This window comes from Acipenser ruthenus, chromosome 16 (assembly GCF_902713425.1).
Source record: "Acipenser ruthenus chromosome 16, fAciRut3.2 maternal haplotype, whole genome shotgun sequence".
NCBI lineage: Eukaryota > Metazoa > Chordata > Actinopteri > Acipenseriformes > Acipenseridae > Acipenser > Acipenser ruthenus.
The window spans coordinates 22,996,820-23,018,481 of NC_081204.1; the positions used below are offsets into that span (position 1 = coordinate 22,996,820).

Consider the following 21,662-nt stretch of genomic DNA (forward strand, 5'->3'; position numbering starts at 1 on the left):
ATTACATTTATGGTGCCACTGAATATATTAATGCTTTCATTTTGAGTTTATAAAAAACATTTTTCATTCAGGCATTATTCACACTGAATAGGGGGAACTCACCTTATAAAAACCTTCCATAGAACTGTAAAAACCAGCAAGGTTCAGAAAGCACATTAAAACCATAGACCAGGGTAAACTATGTGAAAAGCATGGTAACATGCAAAAACACTGGTAAACCTATATAAGGGCAGGTTATAGTTCATTATGCTCTTAAACCTCTATTTTTTTCTGGACTGCGGATCAAATAGAAAATGACATTATGACCCTTGATAAAGCTGAGTTAATGCAGCCGGGCGGAGGCTGGGAGTGAAGCAGCGATCTCGCACATCACAGGCAAGCTTCCAGCCTCTTCTCATCTCACTGACAGGGGACAGAATCTGTAACAGCAGTGCACCACTCAGCACTTCCTGTTCCACTGAGATATGTCACGCTCCCCTCTTGGTTTTTAATGTATAAATTCACTTCACAACTATCCTAAAGAAAGAGACTTCCAGCATAGTTATCACAATATTCTAGGTCACCACTGTGTTTTCTTGATTCCTTAGGTGAGAAAACAAACCTTCCATGTTGTGACTTTCACACAGCAACGCATGTGATTTACCAGTAATGGGTATTGCCATTGACACAGTGAAAGGCATGAACAGGGGGAGGTGCTGTGAAAGGGAGTCCCCTGGCGAGAGTAAGAAAGCATGGCTAGCTCAATAATAACGGAATGGTTCTGTACTACAGGGCTTTGGCAGCATGGTGTACCTACTAATTAACTATTGGTAGTCAAACAATGGTAACATGTTCATATTTCAGTCAAACACAATACACACTGGTAATCCAACGCTGTATCCTATACCAGACAGTGTGCTACTGTATCAGGACCACTGGGCATATTTATTCTCAATCCACTGTGCTGCCATTACTGAAAATGATGTGGTCTTTTAAAGAGGATGCCTCATTCAGGCTGTGTAAGATCAAATCTAAATGCACAACATGTAAGTATGTACTCCATCTGCAATTAATTTAGCTTTTACTGTTTCTCAAAATAGTTTTGTATATTATTCATTTTTTGTTATTTATCTGTAAAGCTCTTTGAGGAGATTTATCACAAAAAGGTGCTATATGATTGATTGATTGATCGAATCTAATAGAATATCTGGAATGCGAACTCGCCTTTATTCATTCTAACGATCACCATGCAGGTACCCGGCATGTTGGAATGACGCCATGGAATGGTCAGTGTGAAGATTTCTTTCCTAAAACCTGTGTGGACGCTTGAATGATGACAAAACCAACGTGTTTTATCGAATTAGGTCATAACTTCAATATCACGCACCAAATTATATGGGATCCAATAATTCCCACTGGGCTATTATACCATATGTGACAAGCTGTCCAGTTTAGCATCACTCTTGAATTTCACTGGTGGTCAGTCCCGGTTTTGGGGTATTGATTGTATTAGGCACACATTTATTTCTGGGAAGGAGAAGCAAGTTAGTCACAGCAGCGAGGGGCTGTACAGGCGTTAACACAAACTGAAAAGGCAAGGGGAGCGTACCAGGGGAGCAGAATTCATTAACATCAACGTGATTTACCTTGTCATGGTCCGGTCAGGGTTTCTTCAGGGTGATACACTACTGCTAGTACAGGGTAATGGGGTTCCAATGGAACGATTCAATGTCTTATTTTTGGATGCAGCACAGGATTGGTAAAAACAGGAAATCTAAAAGCACAGTCTTTGATATTGTGCAAAGTCCTGCAACCTGGGTGTCCCTTATGATTCACAGACTGGCAGATTTGAGTGTAGTGAAAATAAAGTGTGATTTCTTAACTACGCTCAAATCTGACATTTGAAAATGTCAACGATCAAAGTTCTCTCTCTTTTTTTAAACCTAATTTCAAAAAGAAAACTATGTCTGCATTATTGTGTCCAATTAGCATGTACATAAGACCCTCGATATAACCTCTCATTAAAACACTTCCCTGAAGTCTCTCAGGGTCTTGAGTGTGCAGGTGGTACGAGGATAGGGTTAAAACAAGAGTTTCTGTGACCGTCCACAAGACAAAGGCAAGTCTGTGAAAGGTTTTAGAAGGAGATAGACTTTGTATTGAAGTGTTTTTTGCAGTGGTTGCTAGCATCGCTGCTTGATTACATATTGTATAAGCTGAATAAAGCTGTTTTAGAGAATATACTGAGGTTTAGTGAGTCAATGCACCTTCAAGGCTACAATGTCTAATACTGGTGAAAAACAGAATTGTTTTGCTAGCTTAAGCGATAAAGATTTGAAGCAAACAGAATGCTGCAACCAAAACAATGTGGGCTATTGGGTGAAGCAAAGAAGAGATGTTATGAAAGATGCAAACATTAAATACTGTACAAAAAGGCTTGTTTAGAGGTCTGTGTCAGACCAGAGGAAGGAATGAAGGCTGCACACTCTGTTGTCTCTGTGAATGTTATGCGCAAACAATGCCTTTTTCGAATTGCTAGCTGATTTTGATGTTTAATTAAAGTATTACTATTTCAATGGATTAATTGTTGTATTCAGTGAATCATTCCGGGTTAATCCACAAAATAAGACTCACACCAGTGAGCCAGCTAACAGACCCCTATTGTTTAGCATTGATTGGATGATTTTGCTGCAATTGGGACCAATAGGCACAGAATCTGAAGAGCAGTGAGTTCAGTGAAAGCACACTGTTATTATTGAAGGGGCCACACACACCCAAAGTACTCATGGAACCCCACTGTCAGAGTGCAAATAATACCACAACCTTATGTTTCCGCTGACCCTACAGATATCTGGCAGCTTACATGCAGAGAGGTTGTTCGCTTGTGCCGATAGAAGTGCTTCACCTTCCATTATGCTCAGTGACGTTTCAGAAAACGCTCCATAATAACCGTACTCAGGTGACTGCAAACACAACATATACCTGCCTGTAAAGATAAGCGGGAGCGGCGTGGTTTATTTTATTTATGTAGGCAGAACAGAATACAACAAGAACTTCTACTGTAAAACCATACATTGGCAGAGACCCTGCATTCATTATTTTTTTAATTTAAAAACTGCATTCATATAATTGCCTATGTTGTTCTCCTTCCAGTCACCTCTTTGTTGTATAATGGTACATACTGCTAGTATGGGCACGAGCCAACGTTAATGTTACATTCAAACGCCAAGCACTTAACTGCAGCTATGTGTAAATGAATTGATCCCCCGATCTGGGGAACATTGCTTTGTCAGAGTTGTATGTGCTGCGATCCCCTGAACCCACCTCCCGGCCCCCAGTTTTGGAACCCCTGCTTACACAACGTATGACACACAGCTACTCTGTCACTACTATATATCACGTTATAATAAAATGTATTCGATTATTTTATGGCCATTTTTTCGTAGAAATAAATGAAGAGTAATTGGACTGAGTGCTCTAGATATTTCAATCGTGTACATCCACATTTGCATCTCAGCCCTCCTACTGAATTCAAATAAAAGAAACATAGGGGTCTGGAATAAATCAAAATTAGGGTGGTGCTATAGCCATTATAAAGTATAGCTGTGCCCTTTTACAAATGACCATAGTAACCACATAGGAAAGTGTAATAAATAACAGTGAAAGCATTGTAAAGCCCAGAGAGGTATGGTAAAGCATATTAAAAAAACAAGGAAACTATGCAAAGGTAAACCATAGTAAATGCATAGTATAACCATGGGAAAACAGTTAAATCAAGGTAGGGGTGCCATGAACTTTGATTTCATATAGGTAAGAGACATTGAAACATAATAGAAGCAGCAACTGGTTACCGACAAGAAGAACAAAAATGTGGAGGAGTTGCTGTGAGTTCTTATAAAGGAAATAAATGGCAGAAATGAATTCCTTTTTACAAGAACTCCAACTCCCACAAGTCATTGCAACACTTCCACACTTTGTCTGTGCTTCTCAGGAACCAGTGGCTGCTTTTTATATGACTCTCTTTCAATGCCTCTGTATGTGACCTCTTGGGCGAAGGCTGTAGTTAAAAATGAATAAAACACATACCTATATAGGGAGTGTGTGCCTATTTCCTACACCGACAAATTGCAGGTCCATTACTGGAGCAGTTCTTTGTTTTCATCACACTGTAGTAAGCGGTTCTAGCATTCTGACTGCACTCTTTGACAAGGCTGGACATTCTGAGCTTGTATTTCTCTCATATGTGACAGATGGGGAAAATGACTGCGTCAGCCACTGTAGAAGAGATAGAGAATAAATGCTGAAGTTTCTGCATTGACTTACATTAGGGAGGAAACCTAATCATATCATAGATTTTGTTGTGATAAAGCAGAGTTTTGAGTTCTTTCTCCAGTCTAGGTATCACCTTTAGGCTGAACAAATATTTTTCCAAAAGAAGAAAATATTACTCGAATCCAGCTAAGGAACAAAGAGAGGTTTGGGACAGTCAAGCATAAGGTAACACAGCAATAATATACTGACACTATAATAATACAAATATACACATATGATAACACCTACTAATAGCACATGGGAATACTTTTCCCCCCTCAGTAATATATCAGTGCCAAAATATCCTCTGGTTCAATCCCTGAAATATTAGTGAAACAAGGAGTCCAGAGATTAACAGTATAGTGACAGTCTCTGTAATTGAACAGAACAACCAGGCAAGGTAGATTTCCACAGAGAAATCCAGTCCTCACCTTGCCATAGCCTCTGGTCACAACCATATCAATATTCCTTAGAACAAATTCAGCACAGGTTGTCAGTTTGTATTTATGTGCCGTGGTAATAGAATGCTTTATTGAAACACATATATTCTTGTATTCTTCATGTTCATAGGTAGGGATTTGCAAAAATATATTCCAGTGATATACGCCTTTGTACGTCACAATGAATTCCTATATGGCCTATATGACACACGAAATAAAGACACGGAAATTCAACCAAGCTGTGATGGGAGTTCTGAAACAACAAGGATCATACTAGAAGAATTTAAAAAAAAACTTTTTTAAGAGAACAGGAAAATGAAAATGCAAGAAAAAAACAGACAAAGTTGGATTTGTTTGTTGGGAGAATAAAGGTATTGGTAAAAACAGACCTTTGTGTCTTTGAAGAAACATAATAATAATATAGCCCTATGTTAATCTTGTATTTTATTGATAGAAAGGCTTTGAAGAACAATCCTTGTGTAAATCACTCATAAGTTAAAGCTTTTTGAAAGGGTCAGACCCAAAAGGTCAGATTGCTGATGACTTCAATGTCGCCTGCTGCCTTCACCATTGCAGCTTGTAAGAGACTCCATAACCACACTGCAATGGATCTGCAGCCCAGTCTGAAGGAAAGCGACAGGGCACGCCAATCGGGATTCTCAGCAAAATTCCCACTTTTCATGTCATGTCCTGAGCTTCTGCTGCACTTTCTGGAAGAGGCAGCCAGCATCTTGAAGAATCCAATGCTTTTTTTTAACAACAGCAAAGCACAACCTGTCGCCTCAATTTACATTTATACACAAAACATGACCCTAGCTCTTCACAGGTCAACTTAGCTTGCCAGAACTGCTTACCTTCAAGATGAATCCTCATATGCCTAGAAATTGCCTTGAGGCAGTGTTTTACAAGCATGGCTGGGCTACTTCAAGGAGGGTATGGAGGGTGGGGGGGAGGAAGGAGGCTCTATGAAATAGACAGACACAGACAGAAAGAGAGAGAAATGACACAAGCAGTCATCCATTATAAAAGACATCTTAGGTGAGGCATTTAGTATAAAACTCCAACCAGCCTCTTCTGTTACTTGATAATTGCAGCTGAGCGACAGAAAAGGGATAGTAATACTATGATGTGAGAAGAAAACTAATCGACACAGTACATCTCTGGAAAAGCTGCATCAACAGAATGCTTATTCTTCCACTGTGATATATGAGCATAAGCACACACACAACAGCGTGTTCTGCAATGAGGGAAAGAACATCACATGTGGACCTGATTAGGAAGCTGTTGTTTATGTAAAACGATTCTCTCAAACGTTTCAGTAATAATTGCTATAGTCGGCACTAGGATGTTGTTGGTGGAGGGAGGGGGTTGGCGGTCTCGCAGGGGGCAACCCTAATCAATAGTCGGCTCGGCTTCAGGATATGCAGACTCGTTTGTGATCGAATAGCTTCATAAAACAGCGCAGCAGAGTGTCTTCAAATGTGTAGCTGGAAAATTATTAGAACGCTTTGAGGACACAAAACAGCAGAGCTTTTAAAAAGGCAAAGACAACTTTGGTGCTGAAAATGTAGTATACTATTTAAACAGATGAAACAGTCACATTTTAAACTCAGTGGTTTAAAATACAGTTTAATCATCATAAATGCTGCATTCTTCCTTTTTTTTAGAACACTACAGAACAATTTTTACAACAAAGTAATGAAGAAAATATTTCAGCCTATTTGAAAGCAGCCTTCAAAAGCTCCTTTTTATTTTTATATTTATTCCATAAACATTATTACAAAACTCAGCAAGTTAACAATATTACATTTTCACTGCACAGGCTTAATCACAAATATTTAAAACCTTTGCAACAATTACAACAAAACAAAATAATACTAGAATAATTTACATGAAAACCTATAAAACAGCAAAGAGTTCACAAATTTGTGTTGTATCTTTTTTTTTTGTATATTTTTTTTTTACACCATAGCACTACACTCTCACAAGATTGGTCTTATTACAAAATTCCAGACAAAAAGATTTTCAGTTGATTTTTTTCCTCTCTGTATTTTGGTTTTTAAAACCAGAAACTTGTCATTATGCAACCTTTTATAAACACCCTGAGGCGCAAAAAAGGGTACCCACACGCACACACACAAAAACTTCACAGCACTTTCTAAGAAAAATATACACTTACAAAATATCTTACAAATTGGCACACTGAAAAATATACAAGATTTTGCAAGATGTCATTTAAGAGTTCCTTAATTAAGAATCCCTCTAGGAACAAGATATTTATAAAGCTTATTTTTTAAAGAAAAGAAGAAAAAAGGCAAAATGTATTTCCAATGAATGTCAAAACCAAAGTACATCAAACAATCACTTCTCGTACATTCTTAAAAAGGGCACAAGCTGTGTTTTTTTTTTCCCTCCGGAGAAGTGGTTTTCTTTAGCACCATTAATTAGCAGCAGCTCAACAGTGGTACCTCTGTTTATTATGTTTTTTTTTAATAAAAGTTCACATTGGAATAGTACATTCAGTTCTCAGTAGGCAGGAGTCAAAAAGGCCACCCACAGTCTGTGCTGCAGGCAGATCAATGCTGCATCACACATCTCGATTTACCCCCCCGGTTTCAGTTTAAGCAAGCTGGAAAGAGAAAAAGCAAAATGATCAGGGTTTGTTAGGGTTATCTTCTTCCGATCCACAATGACTGAACTCTACACCAAGGACCCTCTCAGCTCTGCTGTTTCAAGAGCTTACAGGCTGATCCAGCCTTCTAGGTTTACAAAAAAAAAAACAGTACAATACAGATATACAGCATCTGAGTATCTTTCCTTTATTTTATTCTGTAAGAGTTTGTATTATTATTATTTCCCTGGCAATGGTCTTGTCCTTTACCACGTTACGCAACCGAAACCACAGATGCAATGATTCACTGATTATTGATCACCGTGGCTTTTATTTTGCCAGCCTCAAATCAACCTTTATTGATCGATTAATCACCCTGGTTCCCTACTTGGAGCCTCAGGTATTTATTACATTGCTATCAGTAACTGCCTCTAATGTTAGTTTATTTGCTATTGTTTCAATGAGAAAGCATTTGAATTACCTCCCCTAGCTGTGTGAAACCTGTAGTGTGCAGCCTTCCCTGAAACTGTGAGATGGCAGCTGCTCCATTAACAGCTGGCAACAAAGCAGAAACTCTGTTTCACACACACCTAAAACCTTGTGTAAGTGAGATGACATTTTCAACATGAAACATACAAATAACCCCAGATTATATTCTGTATAATGTACATTTTACTACGACCGGAGCCTTTTACTTGCTGTAAATCCTGCATTGAACTGCAGTGACCACAGTAAATACTGCACTCTAGTAGAACCACCTTGCAATAATATTAAGCACCTTGAAGTATGTGATAGTATATACAGCAGATACTCGGAAAAGCAGGGTAGTTCCCTTTAACATGTTTGAAGTTTTTAGGCATTAATAAGGAATAAAATATCTTTAAAAACGTATCAATTACAGAGCACAAAACAAAGCATCACTAGTTATTCTTGTCTACACTACACAATCAGCGTGATTCAACATCGTCATCAAAACAACAACTCATATATCGTTTGATATATATATATATATATATATATATATATATATATATATATATATATATATATAATGAGAATCATTTTGATTTCACTTTCTGATTTTCCATAGAAACGCATCAATCTCCCAATGTGGGCAACATCTCTGCAGTGAATTGTGGGATTGTAATTTTGGGCAAGATACCTCTGATTAAACTCGACAAACACCCTGGTATTTTCTTTTCTTTTTTTAAAAAATTTAGTAGTCACCAATGTATTTTTTTTTTTTTAAATATAGTCGTTGCCAATTAGTTTTTATTGTTTTCTCCCCAATTTGAAATGTCCAATTATTTTTAGGCTCAGCTCACCGCTACCACCCCTGCGCTGACTCGGGAGGGGCGAAGATGAACACACGCTGTCCTCCGAAGCGTGTGCCGTCAGCCGCTCCGCTGACTCACCGTGCAGCCGCCTCAGAGCTACAGCGTCGGAGGACAACGCAGTTCTGGGCAGCTTACAGGCAAGACTGCAGGCGCCCGGCCAGACTACAGGGGTCGCTGGTGCGCGGTGAGCCGAGGACACCCTGGCCGACCTAACCCTCCCGCCCACCGGACGACGCTCGGCCAATTGAGCACCGCCCCCTGGGAGCTCCCGTCCACGGTCGGCTGTGGAATAGCCTGGACTCGAACCGGCGACGTCCAGGCTATAGAACGCATCCTGCACTCTAGCGAGTGCTTTTACTGGATGCGCCACTCGGGAGCCCCACCAATGGATTTTTTAGCCCATTTTTTCCCAATTTGGAATCACCAATTGTATTTATTGATCCCGGTCCACCACTGCAACCCCAGCGCTGACTGGCGAAATGGCAGCAGACACACACGTCCTCTCAAACGTGTCCCTGCCAAGCCGTCATTTCTCGCACTGCGGATCCACAGTGAAGCCATCAGACCTATAGTGCCGGAGGACAACACAGATCTGAATGGCTCCACAGCAGACCCGCAGGCACCCTGCTGGCCACAGGGGTTGCTGGTGCGCGGTGAACCGAGGATTACCCTGCCGACCTGAGCCCTCCTCACCCGGGTGACGCTCGGCCAATTGTGCGCCGCCCCCTGGGAACTTCCGGTCACGGTCGGCAAATGACATAGCCTGGATACGAACTAGCGATCTCCAGGCTATAGGGAGCATCCTGTACTCCATGTGGAGCGCCTTTACTGGATGCGCCACTAGGGAGCACCCTTCAAGCCCTTTTCTTTAATCACTGCACATCCCTACTGTTTAATTTTTCTAAATGAACTACATTTTATATATATATATATATATATATATATATATATATATATATATATATATATATATATATATATGACATAAATCCAGTATAGGGGTACTGAAGATCATAAAGGCTGCTCTCATCTCTCATGGAGTTCTTATCAGCTTGTATATAAAATATTTCATGTATTCATATTCATAATATATTTGTGTGCTTCCATAGTTTAAAACGTATTTAACCTCATAAAATTCCCACAGTCTGACAACCAAAGAGCATTTTTTATTAGTTTACAGAAAATACTTAAACAATACTGTATAAATGTAATAACACAAATTACACAGTCATGAACCTGTGGAGAGGCCTTCACAGCTGAACCATAAATCAACATTGCAAGGCCTGCATAGCAAGTGGCAATGCCCTACAGGTAAGATTTGTTATGTGAGACTTAATTAGATTTACATGCTTTAAAAACACCAGTATGACCAATACTCCTACAAATCCCTGCAAGCTAAATGTGTACCGTGTTCTTTTCGTTGTCATTCCAGGCTCCCAGCTCCAAATTTCTTCTTTTTTTTTTTCTTTTTTTTTTTTTTTACTCTGCAGCCATGACTAAATTGTCATATCAAAGCAGTTCCGATTACCTGCTATACAGAAAGACATACAGTAATCCCTAGGCCTCCGATACATGATCGCATCCACTAATCTAACAATTCACAACAGAAAAAGCTTGTTCCTTCCCAAATCAGGTTTCAGAGTGGAGATAACAGGCTTATATTATCCTGTTACAGGGCTAGGGATAGTCAACGCTATATTTTGGCATTACAACACAGTAATATAAAGACTACCATTAAAAATCCAAATTGAAAGGAAACATACTTCAAAGTCGTTGTAACTAGCAAAATAACATAATAACTCTTACCTGTCATAGACTTGTATTCATAATACAGGTTTCAGTCTTGAAATAAACACATTTTATAGCAGTCCTGTATTTTCATTTCAAAAGATGCCATCTGGTACTATACTAAGTTAAAGGAAGTTCTCAGTTTGCTTGTCTTGCCTTCCAGGAAGTCTGTTACTGCTTTACTTCCTCGGCCATTTCATCCCAGCAGTGTCTTTGGGGTTCAAAGCATATTACTGGCTGCAAAGCTTGTCAGTCATAAGTGAAGTAGCTGGTTGGTTACTGACAGGAAAGAAAGCCCTAAAGGGGTGGGTACAGATTCACTCTCTAGGTGAAATGACATAAGAAGTGCAAGACATGATATGGCTTGCAAACAGATATTTATTTAACCTTGTGTATTACCAGAAAGCAGACCATATTTTCACAGTGTTTACTTTAATTAACATCTGCTTTTTAAAATGTTTTTCATTTTTACAAAACTAGAACCAAGCAACTAAGTAATATATTCTCTTAAGCACCCTCAAGGTGTTTGTAGCTCATTTTGTAACATTATACATTATTTCTTCTCCTTTCAAACAATAGGAGTACAAGACTGGAGGTAACGCTTTGAAAATATGTCCCTTCAAGTTTTAAAATGAAAATACCTATAAAGTCAATGGATGTGCAAGGCAGGGAAAATGTATGGAGCTACTGTGTTATCTACACTCACTTTAAATATAATAGTTTGTATAAAAAAAAGTGTCATAACAAAAGTACATTTTCTAGTGGCTCATTAGCTTAACAACACAAGTCTATCATTGTTGCTGAACCTTTTGATTTCCAGCCTTCATTTTCACTTTGACTCAGGTGAAGCCCGTTTACCCTCCCACAACACTGTACGTTTCATGTGAATGTAACAGGGCTGGGTGCAAACCTGTGACCACGAGCACAGCAAGCGAGCATCTTAACCACGATGCAAAGGTTCTGGGGTCACAGTCTCAGAAACTGTAACTGTCTGTTACATGAGCATGTTTTCCTCTTCATATATACTTCCTGTGTAACTTTGCAGACTCCACCTGTTTCTATAACACCGGTATAACCATGCAGCAGGTGGAGCCAGCAAAGTTCAAAGGGCATACTATCACATGACTTCTTAAGACCTGAAATAAAAAAAAACCATGGGGGAGCAATGCAAGCATTCACGCAACATGGCAGCCTGTTGAGAATTGACGATCTTTAAAAAAAAAAAAACTCAATTAGAAGCAACAGAACCATTCACGAGACATTGCTCTTGTTGTAATAATTATATTGACTTACCGTCTGATGCCTTTATGTTTTCTTTGAGAATCCAGTAAAACTGCATGGGATTAATGCAACGGGTTACCTCCTTCTGCGCACACAACTAGATTCGTCAGCCCCCAGTATGGTTTCTTGTTTGAGATTCACAATGCCGGGTGATGTTGAGGTAAGTTAAATTTGGCAAAATTGACAAGATCAAAGTCCTTAGGTTTTGGTAAAATGTGAGTTGTTGTACCACTGTCAGCTGCAGGTGCTTTTCAATGGGGGGTTTTCCTCAAAAAAAAAAAAGAAAAAACATTGCTGGAATGTTTGCTTCCCTTCACGTGTCCCAAATCAAAACATGAAAAATGCTCACGTCGATATATAAAATTGTCTGTACAGTCAGTCACTGGTTCATTGTTTGGCACAGGTTTTTCTTTTTTGCAAGTAGTGCATATGTTTCTGTACAACAGCGTTTAACAAAACTTCACTTTTGAAAGAACTTAAGAGCATATTTAAACTTTATATTCAACATATTCCAGGCATGTAAAGAAATTCTGCTCAGGGGCACTGTTTTCATTTAAAAGGCCCGCATTGCGGTTTTCACAGAAAAGACAGAACGTAAATAATGCCATTCCAAAATCAAATAGTATCTTCTTCAAAAACACATGTAAAACAAAAAGGCCCCTTTCTGCTTTAAGAAAACTGTAGTCTGGTTCCCTGCAGAAAAATCAGACAATTTATTCCACACTCTTAGGACGATTTTAAGCTTGTCAACATTGGGTGATATGATTTCTACAGGGTATTGCAGAGTCAGGCTGTGAAATGCAGACTGGTGCTAGAGAAGCTGTCCAATCTCTGCATACAAAAGACAGGGTGCTTATGTTTTTTCAGTAAAAAACATTGAATATAGTTTTATATATATATAGATATAGATATTTATATAGATATTTGTGGAAGGGGGCAGCAGGTGACAAGTTTAATAATATTATTTCACAAAAAAAGGCTCAAAAAAGGTTGTGTCATTTTTTTTCAAGGCTTTTCCAAAAAAAAAAAAAAAAAAAAAAAAAAGCAGCAACATAGCAGAAAATTGCAGCCATGGTGGTTGTACAAACCCAGCCAAGCTGGAAACAATTACTCAATAGGTAGTTTGTAAAAGTACAATACATTTCATGCAAGTTATTCATTTCTCTCTCTGGAAACAAAGGGGGAATGTCTTTGCCATGCAACCCTTGCATTTGAGTCAACAGGGAAAACGAGGGGACATAGGGCTTAGCAGGTAGAAGGAAAGTGAGAAAGGAGAGTGGGGCAGGGGGGTTGTGCATTGCAGCCACAGTTACGGAATATTACCTCAGTTTTTCTAAAGAGGCCATCACTGATAAGTCCTTATTCTGGTCGCGTTCTGTTCGTTTTCCCTTACTGTTTTCATCCCTTGGAAATTTTGCGCTTGTTTTATGACGATACATCTTTTTATGCGGCGGGCCGTTATTGCCTGAAGTACTTAGATTAGCAATGCTTTTATCAAAGACACACCTTGGCGACGTACCTCCATTACAATCCAGTGCAATGCTGGGCAGTGGGGGGCTGGAAACGTTTAATTTCACTTGGGTTTTGCTGCCTGTGCTCTTGGTGGATGACTTCCGGCTCTTTATCACCCCAGGGGAAACGCTGCTGCTGCCGCCTTTCCTTTTGGACTCTGCTGGGGTGCTGGCAAGGATTTTGAGGGTTTTCAGTTTGAGGCTGTTGGCTTCCGGGGGCTGGCAAACACTTGCTGCAGGGCTCCACAATGGCTCGATAGAGGCCATCATGAACCGCTGGACCTCAGCCATTCCAGAAGCGATGTTGGACAGGATGTTTGAGGGCTCTTCAAACTCTCGTTGATCATCGTCAAGGAGATTCGCATTCTGTGCTATGCTAGGATCAGACCAGCTCATGTTAATGTCTTTACCTAATGACCAGTCATTAGAAAGCCTTAAGTTGCCAGGGCTGTGAATTGTGATGGGATCATTCAGTGCCGCCTTGCAATCCCCCGCCTGGGCTTTAGCATTCTTTTCCTCTGTGCCATTTTTCCCTTTCTTTGATCTGGACCCTTGTCGAGGAGTTTTACTTTTCTCTGATGTTTTGTTGCCTTTTGGGCTTCTGGTTTTCTTTGCGCTCTTCTGATCAGTCCCAGTCTGCTTTGGGGTGGATTTCTTTTTTGCTTTTGAAGTTTTTGCGCTGCTGGTGCTGATTTCACCTCGTTGCTTGTCAAAAGTTTCCAGGCAGGGGGGTTTCTCAACCAGACCAATCGTATCATCATCATTGAACATGTGGAACTGAAATCTATGACTGTTAACCATGAATGGGCTGTTGTGATGTTCCTGCTGTTGAAGGACATTACAGTTCCATTTCACGTCCTGAGAGCTGCCCAGAATGGCTTCAGTGGAATCCTGGAAGTCTTTAGCCTTCTCCATGGACTTCATTTCTGGCCCTGTAACTTGAGGAGACAAATTTGGCGTGTCAGGTGGCGACATCTCCGACAGGGATGAATGTCTGAACTTATCAGGAGTGAAGTTTGAAATGTCCAGCAAGTCTGTTGACTCCTTCAGGGGGATAATTTCATCAATGCTTTGCTGGATCACCAATTTGGGACTGCAGTGGGCTAAGAAGTTATCATTCATGTCATCTTCACTGTCCTTATCGCAGGACTTTAAACTTAAAGAGCTATAATTGCTAGAAGTAGCCGACAATGAACCCACTGAATCAAAACTGACGAGTCTGCCATCGTCTGTATTTAGTGTGCCTCGCTGAAACTGAAAATGTCCCTCTCCACACGGTACCTGGCATGCCTGATAATCGGTGTCAGCCTGCAAGGGGTGCTCATGCAAATAATTCTTCTGATACGGCAGTCTGTTGCTGTTCAGGTTTAGCTGGCTGTATCCAGACATGTCGTCTGTCATTTGAGCAGACACCCCGAAATTGCTTGATAGCAGAGCAGTTTCTGGGATATTGGATGTAAATGAAGGCTGGCTGTTGCTGGGCTCGGTGTGCCACATGGGAGGAAAGTTGTGTTCAATCTCCAGGTGGTGGGGCGACTGTTGAAGCTCTGACTCGGAGGGTGGAGAGAGCACACAACTCTGTGCGAGTTGCAGAGAAGTGAACTGCTTTTCCGCGTGGGAAACACTGACAGGATGCTGCCCAGAGGGATGTTGGGAGAAGTAAGAGATCCCGGTATTACTTGATGAATCAGATGCATCTAACAACGTCTGCAGATAGCCTCCAGGGACAACTGGTACACTTGTAGCAATGTTAGCAGATGGTACAGGCTTGTCAGACGAGCAGGTGGTGGCTGGTAAAAAAGTAGATTTTTCAGCAGCAGCATCAGTACTGTGGCTTTCAGATAAATGAGGACTGCTAGCAGCACAGCGAATAGTAACATCCTTCATGCCTACAGAGTCCTGGTTTTCTAAAACAGGGCAAATCGCTGTTAGGTTTGTTATGCTTTTGCTATCCTCTTGCATGGCTTTCATTCTTTTGCTCCTCAATCTGGCTTCACTTTTGAATTTTTTTATTCTGACAATTTTTGTTCCCTTATCTTCGCTTTCTTGTGATCTGCTCTTTTCTGAGCCAGTGTGTGTTATGTCATTCGAGTCTAATCTGTTTGCACAGTTGGGGGTTGCTATTGTTAATGGCATGCCCGGAAGGGCTGCATCATCTGTAGTGTGGCTTTCTTGCTTGTGATCAGAAGAGCCCTGCTTGTTTGGTGATTGCTCCACAGTTTGAATTCTTTGAATCCTATGTCTGTTTGCAATCTTATATTTTCTTTTCGGGGGGCTAGGCCTAAACAATGGATCTGAGCCATTCCTATGAAAATGCTGTTTATCTCCGATAGCCAGATCGTTCCTGTTGATCTGCTGTTTTTCCCAATAGTCTTTTAAGGGAGCCATTTTTTCATATTTGTTCAGTAGGTCATCGTTTAAGTTAACTGTTGTGTTAGTGGGATCGATTTTGCCTAGTTTTACCAGCATGTGCTTCTCTCCTTTGAAGCGGTTGATGATTATATACTTAATGATAACTGGAGGCTCTTTCCGAGATGATTTTCGCCTCTTCTTTGGGCACCAGTCGTCATCATCTTCCTCTTTAGGGCCGTATGGCTGCAGCTCTTTTTTCTCTGCATTCTTTTCGCTCTCAATAGAATCCACGTCATACAGGTAGTCGTCACTGTATCTCACTTTTCGTTTGGCTCTTAATCCGTAATTTAGCTGGCTGGATGAACTGGAGTTCTCTCTGGATAAATACCTATTGCACTCCTTAGCTTCCCTAAAAGTGTCGTAAGAAGATCCTGTGCATGAACTGTCATCGTCGCTGTATTCCCCTGAATCTTCAGCAGAATTGTTGGAGTCAAAGAAATGGTTTCTTTTAGCGGGTAAGTACGGCACTGTGCCACCAGGGTTACAGCTTTTGTTTGTATCAGCTTTGTCTTCGCTACCCCAAAGGCTGATCTCATCAGCTTTAAACTGAGAGTCTGTGTTCTTCTTGACTGGGCCATTTTCCTTTTTCGTGCAGTTGACAAGGACACTGGGGAAGAAGTTAAACTGGGTCTCCTCTTGCAGAGCGGTGGTCTTTTCCCTCATGTTATCCTGGAAGGATTCGTAGCGGATCTTTAAAGAGCACACGTCACTGCTGAGGGTGGAGTCGTCATCATCGAACATGTAATTGTCCACATCCTCCTCGGAAAAAAGGTTTACAGAGAGCTCATTTTTGGAGCATAGGTCAAGCAGTTCGATTTTACTTTCACTAATAAAGGACTCAAAATAGCCCCAATCCTGATTGGGATTTGATAGCAGAGCCTCATCCCCATTGCATTTGTCTAACAGTAATCCCTCGTAATCATTTTTTGGAGTCGGGTCTTCTGAATCACTGTCAGATTTCTCCACGTCTCTTTTGTCTGCAGTCCTTGATTTATGCAGGGGGAAGCTTAGGAGCTGATCAGAAAGCAGCTGATCCCCATATCTTGCACTCTCTCCTGTGCTCATGCAATGAATCCCTATATCTGAGATGGAGCAGGTATCATAATCCCTGTTTATATCCCCCATTTTTAGGCTGATTCCTGGCTCAGCGTCGACACTGTCTTTTGATTCTATAAAGCAACCCAGGCAGGTTCGGCTCTGTGGCATCAAACAGTCGCCAGTCAGAGCCGATATGCCACCTGGCTCCATGATGGTGAACGGGGTTCGGTCACAATCCTCTGGCAGGGACCAGGGGCTCACCCCCTTGGTAACGCAGGATGTGAGGGAGGTGGCATGCATGGAAGAGTCATCTGAAGTGTGTTCAGGTACCTCTGTGAGCCTCAGAGGGGACGGAGGGCTCAGGATACAGGGCTCCTTTGAAGTCAACGGAGGCACAACCCGCTGACACACTTGGTTTTCTTTCTGTGTGCTGTTACTCGTTGCCGGAGCCGAGGATGAAAATGTAACTGCAGCACATGCAGCAGCACACGGCTTCACATCATCCCTCTGGTCATGTGATCCTAGGGAAAAAAAAAAAAGGCCTTTTTTTGTAGGTGTTGCTGTTATTATTACCTTTTTGAATGTCTATTGCATGCAAGAAAAAAACAACCTAATAGGGTATGGTATGAAGTGAAATCCAACAAAGAGGGATCCACTATATAATACACCCTCAGCTTTCTGTCAGCTCAAGAACATGTATAATTAATACAACATGAGCAACAGCAACAAACACAGCTGCTTTAAAATAGCTTCACATTTATTTTGCCTGGATAACTATTCAGCTGCAGTTAATGCAAGTATACAGAAATTTGAAAACAAAACATCTACAGCAGCAGCAAAGCTGTCAGCAATGGTTCAGTATCTGGAACTGCTTATATCCAGCATGAAGCAGCAGGACCAGGCTGTCAGAGCGTTTCCTACAGTCAATTTTATAAAGGGGAAAATTCCTCCTCAGTGTTGCAATATGAGAAACAAAGACCCCAAGCAAGAGACATTGAATTATAGTACTTAGCTGATATCTACTGCCACGCAAAGGGAAGCACAGTATGCTAAGAAAATCCTTTTACGTAAATATGCTGTAAACACAATGTATAAATATGTCTGCAAAATAATGCAATTTATTATTGTTTTTAACCGTAGGGATTTAAATGTAATAACCCGAGTAAGAAAGTCAAAAGAAATGTCTGAATTGAAATGCCAGATCACAGTGTGAACATTATTTTCTTTTACAGCATCAGAATGACCTTTAGAATTTGTTTTTATGCACAGTGCTGCTAACAAAGATATGAGGCATGATGTGATTTTTAGACACAGCTTGCATACCCGATTAATGGTAGCTATTTACATAACGACCTCTATTATTATTTTGTTTCGAAATTAGCTTAAAACATTTTGATTTTTTTTTTTGCTCAGCTGTTTGCTCTTTCATTGTAACAGAGCTTTGCAGACACAGTTAGCATGCAGATGAGAATGTAAGTCTGTGTCTGGCTGCTAGTGGTCTCGCACTGACTGCTCTCCTTCAAAGTAATTGCAGCTAACAAAATAATTATATACATTTGCCCCGTTGTGCACTTCCATTATATGTCTCAAAAGTCCAGTTTTGAAATGTTTTATCAAACATTTATTTTAATTTTAAAATATCTGGTACTTCGCTGGTGTAAAGAAATCTTGCAGGCCTTGCTTCAGATACTGCAGCACTTTTGTGGTCTGAGAACTTTTATACCTAGTGTAGAACCGGATGCCATGTTTTAAATAAAAAAATGAAACTGCACATTTCAAACCTATTAGGGCTGTCAGTTACGCCTCCAAATAGCAATCGATTAACTAGGCACACAAAATCGAATCGTTTGAATAAATATTGATGATTGTACCGTCCACATACATTGTCGCTCCATTCCTCTCCCCCCAATGTGATTATTTTAATATCATTGCTGTTATAAGTAAAAGCTTGTGCACAACAATTGAATGCGAGGGGTAATTACAACATTCGCAACAAGCCTAAAGTTTAACACACTACAGGAGTGTTACTAAAATATTTATTCCAAACAGATTACCGTACTTTGGAATGTAATCTATATAAACTAGACACGAGTCAAAAAACATCTTTTTTTATTCAGTGACAGCTGCAGCATCACGCATTGCATCTTGTTAATACTGTACCACCTGACCTTCACTATCTGTGAAACACACAATGCGGATGTTGTTAAATATTCATTTATAACAGTTCATTTTAACACTCCAAAGAAGCGCAAACTATACACAGTCAGTCTTCAGTGTGCACAATTTATTTACAAGTTGTTTGGCAGGAATACAAGTCTGTCGTCCTGCTCTGGATTCAAGCTTTTTTTTTTTGTTTTGTTTACATCGAACACACAGAGGGGCGTACTTACAAAGCATTTTCAAAACCGTTTGGCTGGTAGGATGGAACCAGCAAATCAGATGCTGGTTAACACGAGCAGGAAAAGAAGAGCACCCACACTGCTTGTCTGGCAGAAATAATGTAAATAAGCAAGGCAGGACGTTCGGTGCAGTTTCGTTGATAAACTTAAATAATGTTATTAACTATGCGCGTTACAAAAATGTCATTATTGAATCGATAATCCAATATTTATATCGAGGTATATAATGAACCTATACAGTGAATAGAGGTGCATGATAAAATTCATGACAAGTATTTGGTTAGCTACAACCACTTTAATGAGTATGCCTGAACTACGCAATACGATAATTGTTATTGTATTGATTTTGTTTGATACGTCACGAAAGGCATTGATAGAAATATTTCAGAAAGCCAAACAAATAGTGACACTAGCGATAAAGAGACAGAACATTTTGCTCATAGCAATTCCTAGATATGGGTAAAATTCTCTTTACTTTCCCCATACTGGGCAGTCGGACTGGGGGAAGCTAAAGTGAAAACTCTGGGGCTAGTTTTACAGGACCCAGTTAGCATTAGTCTGGGACTACCTAATTTAGGTAAGGTAGTCGAAGACTAGTACTAATCAGGGTCTGTGAAACCAGAGCCTTTGTCTTCTGAAATGAAACGTCTTTATCATCATTAATGCGAACGGCTTCTTGGATTGATTCATAAATGTGTAGAGTTACCTTCATAATTGTGGAATAAAACAAGCCCTGTCCAAACCGCAAAAAAACTACCCACTGGCTATAATCATTTGCAAGGGCTTCAAATAAGTTCACAGGGATTTGACTCACATTTCTAGAGTGAATAAGCTTGAATTTACAAGCTTGGTATCCCACCAGAAAAGCAATACATCCCTGCCATTGCACCACTATGAACAGGAATGTAGGGCTGCATTTAATCCCTATAAACCTATCAAATAGAGATCTAGCTAGAAAAGATCTTCATCTGACGGAAGCCAAGCACATGCCCACAAAACACAGACCACGCTGGCAGTGGTTAATAAAATCAGTCCACTGGGAGCTCATGGTTCTTTGGCTATAAATAACACAGATTCTCACAGTGTGGAGTCATTCTTCAGAAAACAGAAAACGCACTGCCAGGCATTCTAAATCATAGAATAATATTCAGAAATCAAACAAAAAGGCTTTTGAATTATTTAGTGCAGATTAATTTCCAGAATCCCTAATGGCAGTCAATGCAGCTTTTCTTTTTGTTACGGTGTATATTTACTATTGCATTGCATGTGAATTTCATTTAGTACTAGTGATGCTAAGCAGGAATCCGTCATACAGTGTTATCTTTTTAATTGTTAAATGTTGCATAGTTGTGAATGTGAAGTAGCTTTGAATGTCAGTTTCATTCTGCTTCTCCATGCCCCTCACTGTTCTATGGCACCTGCAATCATTCTGAGTGGTCCTGGGTTCGGCTGCTCCAACATGGAAGTTATTACTATTTTTCTCTAAATGTGCCTTTACCTATCTTTGAGCTTGTCTGGAGAATCACAAGTGCCGGGACTAGCAACCTTCCTCATTCCAATTCAAATCAGGACAAGGTGCCCTTTCACTTGTGCATTGAATGGTCATATTGTCACATGGTTTGAAAGGAATGAATGAGGCTGTTCAGTATCAGCACTCTGGATTTCTAGCTCAAGCTCATCAAAGCCAAGTAAAAGGAAGATTTAGAGAAAATAGAATAAGTATTGGAGCAACAGGACACAGAGCCGCTCACAATGACTACAAACACCAGAAAACAGTAAAGAGATTGTAAAAAAGCAATGATGTTTGAAGCCACATACTCTTTAAAGGTTCCACTTTTAAGACGGCAAATGTTTCTCTGTTATAACTATCATATCCACACATAACTCAATGTTATCCTTTTTCTCTGTAAATTCATAATGTATTATGTTTGAATAGTCTGGATTTTGCCTGTTGTTAATTGGTTGAATAGTCTGTGTTTTAGTGTTAGGACAATCAGTAACACTTTACATTAAGTGTCTCTAATTACTGTGTATTTACATAGTAGTTACTTAGTAAATATATTACAAACTTACACACAATTACAATCTTATTATGCATAGTTACAATGTCCATAATGTGTACATTTTTGCATGACATAACTCTAACCCTAACCCTAACTCCAAACCTAACTATAAACCTAACCCTCATCCCACTAACCCAAAAACCTAACCCTCACCCCACTAACACTAACCCTAAACCTAACCCTCACCCCATTAACCCAAAAACCTAACCCTCACCCCACTAACACTAACCCTAAACCTAACCCTCACCCCACCAACACTAATCCTAACCTAACTCTCACCCCAATAACACTAACCCTAAACCTAACCCTAACCCTTTTCTGATACAATTGTGTACTTGCATACATCGTGCAAAACAATTTACAGTTTATGTGCATTGTAACTATGCATAATAGCATTGTAATTATATGTACATGCATGTACTATGTAACTACTATGTAAATACACAGTAATTAGAGACACTGTGTGTAACGTGTGACCAAACAAGCAGTTCA

General features: G+C 40.0%; 1 protein-coding gene across 3 annotated transcripts in view; it reads right to left on the minus strand.

Moving 5' to 3' along the window:
- Positions 1 to 6,343: 6,343 nt before the first annotated feature.
- LOC117412577 (neurite extension and migration factor-like) overlaps positions 6,344 to 21,662 on the minus strand; it is a 93,936-nt gene continuing 78,617 nt past the window's right edge. For 2 of the 3 annotated variants that reach the window (XM_058989080.1, XM_058989081.1), the window contains 3 exons: positions 13,071 to 17,229; positions 11,760 to 12,440; positions 6,344 to 7,359 (listed from right to left, as the gene is read on the minus strand). In XM_058989080.1, the coding sequence (XP_058845063.1) occupies positions 12,236 to 12,440; positions 13,071 to 17,229 (4,364 nt within the window). In that variant the 3' untranslated portion in view covers positions 6,344 to 7,359; positions 11,760 to 12,235. Of the gene's footprint in view, positions 7,360 to 11,759; positions 12,441 to 12,759; positions 17,230 to 21,662 lie in introns of those variants that run through there. The other variant, XM_058989082.1, reaches the window with a different exon arrangement.